We start from the raw sequence: 12326 nt of genomic DNA, 5'->3' as shown, positions 1-12326 counted from the left end.
CCAAGCCGCCTGAGGCCAACACACTTACGCACGCTGCTCCTTCATCATAATCTATTCAAAGCCTCCCTCCTTACCTGCTCCCAGGATGTTCCCATTCTCTCTAAATCTTTCATTACGACATCCTCCCACCCCAACTGCGGGTGATCTGCTTTTTATTAGCCCTAAACTGTTGGTCGAAAAGGACAATCTATCATCCTTCATTAACAGAACGTGCCCTAGCCATCTCAGCCTTTCTGTCATTATAGCCATAGAAAGTGGAATTGAACCACAATTTCGTACAGTCTACTGTTTGAAATACGGCCCGTTAGCCGTGTACCCAATACAGAACCGGTGAAGATGAAGAAGAGAAACTATCTAGTTAAATTTGGCATGCTGAGCTTGCAACTCTTTGTCCATCAGAGATGGAGTTTGAGTCCTGGCGTTACTGATTATCTGGTTTGGAACAGGAATCAGCTGTGTAGCTGTCTAAGCTCAGCCAGAGTCGATCCAGCTCTAAATTGGTACCTTGAGGAATCCGGGGTAGTAAACAAAAAGGGTATGCGAAAGCATAGGATGACTGGCTTCAACCCCGATTGCTATTACGCTTTTAGACATAAAGTTATTCTGTTACTCTTGTCGATATTTAAATATAACAATTTAGGAGAAAGAAATAAATTAGCAAAAAAGTAAAGAGATTGGAATATTTAGATTTACCCCAAATTAAAGTTTTAAAAACAGACTAGAGAAAAACAACCTTCGACTCAATCTTCTTGCTTTTCCACAAACATGCAAAAATGAGTTGTCAAGAGGAGGGGGGAAGCTTAGAAGCCAGAAAACGGATTGTTTTTTCTTTTTATACATTTGCGTCAAATACTTTAATTTACTCTTTGTACATTCTCATAGATATTGCGTAAAATTAAAGATAAACATAAAATTTAGGCAAATATTTTACCCATGTAAACTTAATATCTTTCTCTGAAGCACTTTTGATTATGTCCACCGGCTTCTGAGCAGCTCAGTTATCGAGACCCAGTTAATTAAACTCCTCAAAATAGTAATTTTTAAAAAAAGGGCAAAGATGAAAAGCTTGATTTACCCCGGATCTTCAGCCTTAACTCAGCGAAACATCAAAGTGAAAATAAAGCTTAAATAAAAAATCAGTCACCGCTTTTCCTCGCTTCGTAGATTTATTTTGCAGGAGTCAATTTTCAAAGATAAATGATGGCACAAGAAACTCATTAATTATATTATTAGAGAATAAAACTTTTGTTTGTTACTTAGCAACGTTGTTGGTAGCATGATTCCTTGTAATAAAAGTTTGCCGTACCTGACTTTGTACTAAGTTATTAATATTGCTCTGTCTATCCAACTAATAGCGTTTCTTTTAAAGTGTTTTGCCTTTTTTATTTCGCAGTAAATGGCTTTTTTTATTTACAAGGGGAATTTTATCGACTAAATATTCAGTTGAACGAACGTCATGAGTGTAATTTACACTTTTTAACTTTTTTGGGGCAATGTAGATGACTTATTGTACCTCTATGTTTGCCCATTTATTTTTGTACTGGTAGATTCATAAAAATGTAGGTGGGAGGGCTATGGTTTTTTTTTTTTTTAATGAAGATACAAAAACAAAGAATTTTTCAAAACCTATGAGGAAGGACAGTTTTTTCGGTTTTTCAATGAAAATATGAAAAAATTTAAACTCTAGGGTGCAATCGCCTCCCCCGCGTACAATTAGTGCCCCTGTGTCAGCTATTTGAGCGTTTCTACAGCTTGGTCATGACTACCTTAGCTCGTTTCGCTCCGGTCGTATAAAAGAGAAATTTTCTTCCGGAAAGTCTTTTCTAATTATTTTTGTTTACACACTTCCTAATCGTACACTCAATGTTACCAAAGCGTTTTTTTTCGATTCTGTTTGAAAACTATTTTAAATTCTAGGATTGTCCTATGAGTAATCAACAACTATGAGTAATCAACAATTTGCACTGTTAACATTTTGCTAAAGACTTAGAAATAATCAATAATTAAAGTATTATCTGAACCGTAAGAGAAATAGAGAGGGTTGTGTGGTTGTGTGGAGGCAGTATTTCTGAGAATAGTTATCTAAACTAGTTTTCTAAATATCTCTTGCGTACATTCTTCTCCATGAGAAAATACTAGTGAATATTAGAAAACCTTGGTAAAGCTCTGAAGCCTGGAAAAGTTCCAATTTTCTGCTTGAGTATCCACAGTGGTGGGAGTACCTTTGACATGACAATCCCAGGTTTTTGACAAATTCTAAAGTGAGACCTTTCCGAAGTGGTGCCCTGGTATAGGAAAATTGGGTCTAGAATATGAAGCATGGCAAAACTATGACTTTTGTGGGCCAGTGGGCCATATTTAGAGTTTTATTGGATTATACAGGGTATTGCTGGATGAAATTGGGCTCTCTTGCAGGGCTCTCGTAAACGCGCCCAATTGCACGTTTTGCTTCTGACACTCAGTGATTTTGCATTTAGTTTAGTATTTTGACTTTATCCTTTTTGAGGTTAACCTTTTTCACTACTTTCATCGTTATCTTACATATTAACCGCGGCTTTGTTTACACGTTTCATGTATATATTTTTTTTATATACAAAATTCAGCAGTTTCGTTTGTTAAAATCATTTTTGAAATAAAAAATCATCTTTAAAGATCTATTAAAGGTTCTAACTGCAAATAGGAATTTTAACTTTAGCTGTTAAGCTCTGGTAGGTAACTTGTCAGATAGTTTAATTTGACTTAACTGTTCTTTGTGTGCCTCTCACAATCTACCAATTAGTGCTTTAGTTGTATTAGTTGTATTTTTTGTCTTTGTCTTTTAATATATTTATCTGTAAAATACATTTTTTTTTTATAGCCATGCCCGGACGTCTTTTGGTTCCCACTTTTTTCTGTAAGATTCACCAATGAACTTGTTTCTGAGATGGAGCATTTCGGTAAATGGTCTGACGGTTCGAATTATGTAAGTGCTGATCTTCTTTTCTTGGACCTTTTGTTGTTCTAAAGTGTTGGTAGTTTTGTTTTAATTAGCTATTTCACTAGCATCTTTCAAAAATCCATGATCTTAGCATCTTTCAAAAACCCTAATTTTTTGAGAAATTCATGCTAAACATTTCTCTGTCGATCGATTGGTACAGTCATATTTGTATAGAGTCTAAACTGGAATTCAAATTTGAAACTTCCGATTTTTTACTAAAAAGTTGCTTTCGAACCATTTCTAAATCTAACAATGACCCCAAGTCCCAAAATTGCCTTCGATTTCCTGTTGAAAACCAGTTATTTTGGGACTGTAAATTATAGAAAACGTTACTTTCGCGTAACTTAATTAGAGGTCTTTCGAAATTTGTCTTTAAACTTCATATCATATTCACATAAATGCTCATAATTGTAAAAAAAAAAAAAAAAAAAAAAAGGCAGTAGATAGAAGACTACATAAGATAATTTTTTCTGCATAGAATTTACAAAACCCGAAACACTTACCACCGTACAGGTAAACAGAGGGGATGAGCAGTACCCTCCTGATATTCTTCCAAAAAACTTCGTCCATCCTCAAAGCTATAGAAATATGGCAGTACTTCTGTCGCTGCTGACCCCCTCTATCTCCAAGGAAGAATCTCCTCACCTAGTCCCTCCCCTCTACACGATTTATTGTCATTTTTACTCTGCACTTACCAACAAAATGTTGTTTAATCACTAAATCGTAAGATTTTTTTTCAGCTTCTTAAATTGTACTTACTTACTTGTACTTGGGTCACGTTCGAGCCTTGTCCAGGCCCATCGTGGCATCCAGAATTTGTCGACATGCCTCTCTCCATTGCTCTCTTTCAAGTGCGATTGGCTCGATCAACTGGATCCATTGTCTATTCCATCGGTGCCCGTGCTTCTTGAAACCTCCCATTGGCTCGAGGTCGGCTCTAACTGTTGATAACCATGTCTTTTTTTGTCCTCCAGGCTTCTTCTTCCAGTGCGCAAGGGGTTGGCATTTCAAGCACTGTTTGCTGAACGAGTCATCCGGTCAGCGCAGTGTATGCCCGAACCATCGTAGACGTCTCGCTTTGACAACATCAGAGACAAGTGGTATATCACCACATCTTCTTCTGATGACATCGTTACGGACGCGGTCAGAGAGACGCAGGCCAAGAATACAGCGAAGACACTTGTGGTTGAAGACATTCAGGTTATTAGCTTCCCCAGCTCTGAGGGGCCACGTTTCGCAACCATGAAGAAGCACAGAGAGAACCAAAGCGTTATATATCCGGAGCTTTGTTCGAAGGGAGATTTCATTTCGTAGCCAGAGGCACTTCCGAAGCTGGATGAATGCTGCCCAGGCTGCGGAGATGCGGCTTTATATTTCGCTTAGAGCTTCGCCCTTGGGATTTATTAGGGAGCCTAGATATTTGAAATTCTGGACGTCCTCGATTGGGATGCCATTCAATGTGATTGGAGTTTCATCTAGCCCAGAGGTGCGCATCGATTTTGTTTTCGATTGGCTGATCTTTAGTCCAGTAGCAAGGGATCTAGCAGCAATGTCGTCTATCATGAGCTGTGCTTCTATTATCGACTCAGCCAAGATATCCACATCATCAGCGTAATCAAGGTCTGTTATTGATAGTACTGGACTGATTGTCACACCTTTGTATTTGTCAAGAGTCTTCATAATCTGGTCAATGACAAAGTTAAATAAAATAGGCGATAAGGCACAACCCTGTCGCACTCCTTTGTCAATTGATATTTCTTTTGAGATTTCTCCGTCAGCTCTTATAAATGCCCTCGTTCCCACGTAATACGCCTTAATTAAACGGACTATCTTTTCGGGCACTCCATCATCCCTCATTGTATCCCAGATGGCAATTCTCTTTACCGAGTCAAAAGCCGTTACAAAGTCTCTTAAATTGAGTAAATAAATTGAGCATTGAGCGGTGCAATAGAATTATAATAGCCTATTGTATGTCGCTGAGAAAATGTATCCATAATAAGGCATAAACCCACATAGGTATTTTGCATTTAGAGTGAATGAAATTTTGTGAGTCCGATTTTACAGTGAGATTATGTTTTTTCTATCTTTATTGAGGTCTAAAAACTGAAAGGTTGTTTTCAGTCCCTCAATGCATCCTTCAGTCTTCTTCCTTATCTGTCAATCTTAGCTCCTCAACCTTATTCCTCAGTAGAAAAGGAACTCTAAAGAATTTATTCCTAAGTAGAATAGAGCATTCTAAAAAAAATACCTTCTAAAAGCTATTTCAGCTTGGAGTTAGTCCTTGATCTTTGACACTATTAAACATTAGCGACTCACTCCTGCTTTTTTTTTACCAATCACGGCTCCATAAGATATGACTTAAAGGATGCATTCATACTTCTTTCTCTCCAAAGAGATCTGTTGTGAAGTACCTATGTTATAGAATGTACATCCTTGTCCTAATGAATGGAATAAACCTTTAAGCATCTTTGTAGCATGGCTCTGGCTTAATACAATTAAGATAAAAATAAAACTGATAAATTACTTTCAATTTGGATGGAAACAATATCCTATTTAATGGTTGAACATCGTTGTGACAATTTGAGAACCATAACTTACCTAAAATAAAAAAAAAAGAATGTAATGTATAAAAGTGTAAAAGTTGTTTTATATTTTATAAAAGTATAAAATATATAAATGTAAAATACAAAGTATAAAATTAAAAAGTAAAAAAAATCAAACAAGGTCCTAGTTGGCTTCTGAATCTGTGTACGTAATTTCCAAAGAAATATGGTACGTCAATTCTTACAATGTGCACATATTACTTGGAAATTCTTGCTTTGGAAATTCTTAAAAGTTTTGTTATCTGCTTTCATCTGCTTTTCTAGCCTGCAAATAAAAGCCTTTTTCTTCCACGTTTTAGCTGGAATAGTATTAATTGATTGGATGAACAATGTTTAGATTTTTCTTGCACTGCGCGCACAGCCCTAGGAAGAAAAATACTTACTTTCTTTCTAAGGCTACATGTGTAGTGCAAAGAAAATGTAAACATTGTTGATGATATTAATCATTGCAATTCCAGGTACTTAAAGTCAACCCTGAGTGTGACCAAAACCAAATAAGTCGTTTTAACAGGATTTATTTTTAATTGAATAATATTGAATTTAATTTTTGAATTATTGAATTTATTTTTGATTGAATATCCAAAAGAAGTGGTGTAAGAAACGAAAAATTTTTATATCCTTGTTATGTTTCATTACAACTTGAGGATTTGCCCTGAAGCACGTAACTATTTGTGCGAATTTCGTACAGAATTCGTCGAAGAAGAGCCTCTCCAAGTTGAAGTTTATTTTACTCTGTGTTCTTTAATAGCAGCAATAGTTAGAAATGACAGGGAAAAAATTCAATTACATGGGTTAAACCGTCTCTTCGATGTTGTCGTTTGTTTGATGTTGTAATTGCTTAGTAATTTTATATATCGTGCACACTTTTTTCTTTGATCTTTGATTGGAGATAGATCTGAAGCTGTTTACTTCAAGAGGAGGTTGAAATTTAACAAGGGATCACAAAGGAGAGAAATGCTCGTTATGAGGTAGCTCTCGTAATTTCCATACCCCAGTTCTCGTGATGGTTGTATTCATAGTCGGGGATCCAGACCAGTATATTGTTCTAAAAGCTCGGTTTGAAAACGAGGGTGAGCTGAAAAAAGTATAATGGGACCTCTAGATCCGTTTTTAAAGCATATTACGAACATACATACGCCCATTGTCATGCACGTGCAGAAAGTGGTGATTTTAGCGTATAAAGCTCTAAATTTGGCAATTGATCATTCTTCTCCTCCATGGTTGATTGTAAATGACAATCCACCAAAGTATACATTCTTTGAATAGCATATTGGATGATATATTTTGTGGCATTTCCTTTAATTCATTACAGTTGAGAAATTGGAAAAATGTCAAATTTTGAAAAAAAATATGATTTTTCTTTGTATCAAAAAGTCAGTTTTTATCAAATATTCAGTTTAACTATATCAACGAAAGTTTATTTCATGGCTCTAGACCTCAACACCAAAAGCAACCTTAGCTTAATCCCAGAAATTAATTTCAGGTTGGTATTTTTAAATTTTCATGAGGATATTCTTGCAGGGGGTCCTAGAAGTCTAGCGCCAACTAAGCTTCTAGTAAAAAAAAATTAAATAAAGATTTTTTCGTATCATCAAAATGCAGACCTTCCTTGAGATTCACTTCGTACTTATCAGTTTGATGCGTGGCTTTTGAGACGCTCTGTTTGAATTAGTTCTTCTCGCAGGGGGTCCAGCCCGCCCCTTTTACCCCCATGCAGGTAAGAATATGAATGCAACGTGTAACAAAGATGGTCCTAATCAAGTTCCCTTTTGGCTACCGACGCAAATTCTCTTTCCAATCTACGTACGTTTTTGCCAAAGCGCGACAACCGGTTTAGAGTTCATGACTAGTGTCTTTCTGGATGTATTAAGGTTTTTTTTATTTTACAAACAAATTATATTCATGTCATAAACGGACAATTTTTTTTTTCTCACACAGTATCTGCTGCGTAGAGAGCTCTTATGGAGCATTTTTCAGATCTTGACATAAGAGGAACCTAAAGTTATTTGCTTCAGCAAACATTTTATATTAATTAAGAGTGCTGAGAGGAGAGAAATGCTCTCAAGGAGGTGATTCTGATGATCATAATGTTCAAGGGGACACCTTTGTATTTCATACTATATTGATTTATGGGTCTTTAATTTTTGTAGATTTATTACTTCATAGGGAGAAATTTGTAATGTCTGACACTGTAAAAATAAAAAAAAATAAGATTTTGTCATTATATAGTATGAATAATTGCTACGTATTACCAGATAAGGTATATGATAATTATGGTAATATGGTCAATTATGGTCTATATTTTGGTTTCTTGGGTTGCAATTTTCTGCAGATTTAGAACTTCAAAGAAAATACCTATAATAGCTGGTAAAGCAAAAAAAAAACTGCATTTTCTTTAGCATTTATATTTGCTTCTTATTACCAAAATAAAGTCTATGCGTAAATTTCCTATTGACGCCATCATTTGGAGCCCTAATGACCTCGAGTGATATCTTATTCTTTTTTGAACAAACTTGATTCCTAAATTGGGTTAGATTTATTGCTAAAGCTAAAGGGCTAAGTATTTTCTAATTCCTCGAAGGGGATTTACAGTGTTGTGACGCCCTATATTTGTCTAATTTAATTTTGAAGAAGCGAAATTATACTGTAAGTATTTCATTATAACACGTGTTATCGTTAATTATATTCAAATATAATTAACTTAGGCAAATTTGAGGTCATATTCTATAGTAATAATTATTGGATGAAACTAATACTTATTGCGTCTTACTGTCACAAATACATTTTATCGAAAAGGTTGGAGTACGCTTGAAAAGAGTATGAGTGAAGATTGAGTTACTTCAAGTTACTTCAATGTCTCCAGACACGCCATTTTTGTAAGTTCATAATTTTTGAAAACGCGCCTTTTGCATCCTTACTAGCCCTGAAAAAATATATCTTTTATGAAGATGTTTATGGCCTTAAGCTGGGATTTTATAAAGTCCATGTATGGAAAAGATATTTAAAGCGCTATTTTATGATGAATGGTGTAGTCTTTTTGTTCGCAGATACCCTCCCCAAATAAAAAGATATCGATACAGAAAGAAACTAGAGTGGAGCTGTGAGTAATATAGTGGAGGAGAAACCTAAACGGTTGCACCGAAATTCACGTCTGTTTTGCCTTCTTTTACTGGCAAATAGCCAGCCTTCCAGCCCTTTTTCAGAGTCCCACATCTGAAGAGTGTGATTTTTAGCTTTAATTTTGTATCACCTTAAAGCTCTCTTGACAAGGACCAGGAATATTTGTGCATAATCGAAAATAGGAACTGTTGAAGCAGATCTAATTATTTGGACGATAAAAGCATTAAAATGATAAAGCATTTGGACGATAAGACTCTTGACAAGGACTAGGAATATTTGTGCATAATCGAAAATAAGAATTGTTGAAGCAGATATAACAGTTCGGACGATAAAGTCATATTTAAAATGATAAAGCATTTGGACGATAAAGCTCTTGACAAGGACTAGGAAAATTTGTGCATAATCGAAAATAGGAACAGTTGAAGCAGATATAACAGTTTGGACTATAAAGCCATGTTTCGTTTGCAAGAAAAGACCGAAGCGCAAATATTGGAAGAAAATGAATCTGTCTACTATTATAATCTGGCTTTTGTCAGATAATTATTGGTTACCTCCATTTTAATTATGCTATTAATCTATTAATTTTATTATTTATTATGTGTATCTAGTCACTTTAAATCTAGAAGGTATTCTGTAACCAAGGTTGTTTTTCCTTCTAAGCTATTTTTGTTTTTAAAACCACTCTTCGGAAGAAATAAGGATCTTTCTTTGCTTATTTGACACTTGAGGAGCTAATGTATATAAATATCCATAAGTCTTATCCGAAGTCCTTATTTTACTAAATTCCTAGTAAAACCACGTTCCATTTGCAAGAAGGGCTGAGCGCCGAAATCAAGGAAAAGTGAATCTGTCTTTGAAAACAAATGTGGCGCTAGCTAGGACTGAGAAGAATTGCACATAATCGAAACAGCTTAAGGAAATAATATAATTTTTCTGATTATGCCATGTTTCGTCCACAAGAATCGGTGCAAGACTTGGGGGAGGGCTTGTTTCCCCTTTTCTCTAGTCTTTCTGTAAAACAAAGATGGTCCTAATCAAGTTCCCTTTTGGCTACCGACGCAAATTCTTTTTCCAATCTACGTACGTTTTTGCCAAAGCGCGACAACCGGTTTAGAGTTCATGACTAGTGTCTTTCTGGATGTATTAATGAACTGAATTCGGTAGCCTGAATATGGTATTTCCTCTTAATAATTCATTCAGACGTGCAGGTTTTCAAAAAAAATTTAAAGACTAAAACAAACCTGGGTTAGATCTCTTCTTAAATATACAATGACGTATATATAATATCATGAAAAGAGAAATCACCAATGCAACAGCACAAACACACACACACAAAAAAAAAAAAAAAAAAAAAAAAAAAAAAAAAAAAAAAAAAAAAAAAAAAAAAAAAAAGGAGAGACAGAAGGAGAAAAGGAAGACTGTTTTCCTAAATTAGTGATTAATATAGACCAGCACTTGAATGAGGCCTTAACCCTACTCATCCATGCAATCACATAGGTCAAACAGCATAGCCATACACAATCAACCATAAAGAATAATCCATGGACAGGCAGTCATGTCGTCAATAAGTATAAGTCGTCATTTACCAAACAATAGAAAACATAATAAAGACAAATAATTCAGAGGCAACAACCCAACACAAGGGCTCATCGGGAGAATACACTGGCCTATATAGGGTTTCACCACTCTAAATTCTCTATCCAGCCAAGTGTTGTGGCTACCACAGAATATCCATGGCATCCCCGTGTCAGGTATCACCCCCAAAATACATGCCTATGAAAGAAAAAAAAAACAGCAAATGTAAAACAACCAAGTAACACCAAAACAAGCCTATCCTGTTAATATATCCCTCTTTTTAGCAACAATAGGTAAACTAAATATAATAAACTTTACCAAATCACAAATATTAACACATTTCAAAAAGCCTGAATGAACTAAACAATTATAGAATTCATCTTTACCATGTGGCTAATTTTAAAAAAAAATCCGCTCAATTAGATACACAATTCAAAAAAAAAAATCAAATGAAAAAATCAAATCAAAAAAAAATAATATGTTATTAAAAATAATATATTATAACATTATTAATATATTGTTATTATATATATATATTATGTATATATATATATATATATATATATATATATATATATATATATATATATATATATATATATATATATATATATATATATATATATATATATATATATATATATATATTAGCTGTTGGGTGGCGCTTCGCGCCACTCCAACACCTAGTTGGTGGGGCGCTTCGCGCCCCCCAAGCCCCCCCCGCGCGCGTAAGTCGTTACGCGCCATTGTAGTTGTGTCCTTGTGTCCCACCTGTGAATAGAGATTATATATATATATATATATATATATATATATATATATATATATATATATATATATATATATATATATATATATATATATATATATATATATATATATATATATATATATATATATATATATATATGTTGCATATAAATAGATTGTCAGGTTTACTGACTCTTGAATATGCAACAGATAATTGTCCATTGGTAAAACAATCCGTATTCAGATCTCTACCTCATTATTCTAATGATGTGTCCCTGTGTCCCGGTCGTCATTTATATTCCCTGTGTCCCGGTCGTCATTTCTGTCCCGGTGTCCCAGTTTGTAATTTCTCTTTGAGTGTCCCGGTCGTCATTTATATTTCCTGTGTCCCGGTGTCCCGGTCGTCATTTGTGTCCCGGTGTCCCGGTCTGTAATTTCTATTCGAACAATCCCTGTGTCCCGGTCGTCATTTATATATCCCGCCTGTGCCCCGGCGTCTCCGTTGTAGTTGTGTCCCTGTGTCCCGGTCGTCATTTATATTCCCTGTGTCCCGGTCGTCATTTGTGTCCCGGTGTCCCGGTATGTAATTTTATCAGTTGACAAACATGACGTCAGTCGACACACAAACATGACGTCACTCGACACACACACACACAGACAACTTATTTTTATATATATAGATATATATATATATATATATATATATATATATATATATATATATATATATATATATATATATATATACATATATAAATATATATATCTATATTTATATATATATATATAAATATATATATATATATATATATATATATATATATATATATATATATATATATATATATATATATATATATATAAAATAAGTTGTCTGTGTGTGTGTATCGAGTGACGTCATGTTTGTGTGTCGACTGACGTCATGTTTGTCGACTGACGTCATTATAAGGATTGAGCTGTATGCGTCATTAAGTTGTTTGTCGACTGACGTCATGTTTGTCAACTGATGAAATTACATACCGGGACACCAGGACACAAATGACGACTGGGACTCAGGGAATATAAATGACGACCGGGAACCTTAAAGAGAAATTACAGACTGGGACACCCGGACAAAAATCACGACCGGGACACGGGGAATATAAATGACAATGGGACAGGGAAGAATGTTGTATATTCGCATGTTTTACTTAGTTAAAAACATATATATATACATATATATATATATATATATATATATATATCTATATATATAAAAATAAGTTGTCTGTCCGTTACGCCAGATTATATTTTCTATATAT

The 12326-nt window shown here is 34.6% G+C and overlaps 1 protein-coding gene across 3 annotated transcripts in view; it reads left to right on the top strand.

Moving 5' to 3' along the window:
- Positions 1 to 12326, top strand: part of LOC136041501 (procollagen-lysine,2-oxoglutarate 5-dioxygenase 1-like) — a 218580-nt gene that overhangs the window by 155858 nt on the left and 50396 nt on the right. For all 3 annotated transcript variants that reach the window (XM_065726205.1, XM_065726202.1, XM_065726204.1), the window contains exon 13: positions 2858 to 2962. In XM_065726205.1, coding sequence (XP_065582277.1) covers positions 2858 to 2962 — 105 coding nt within the window. The remainder of the gene's footprint in view (positions 1 to 2857; positions 2963 to 12326) is intronic.

This window comes from Artemia franciscana, unplaced genomic scaffold (genome assembly GCF_032884065.1).
Source record: "Artemia franciscana unplaced genomic scaffold, ASM3288406v1 PGA_scaffold_23, whole genome shotgun sequence".
Lineage (NCBI taxonomy): Eukaryota > Metazoa > Arthropoda > Branchiopoda > Anostraca > Artemiidae > Artemia > Artemia franciscana.
This window is presented reverse-complemented; position numbering and strand designations above follow the sequence as displayed.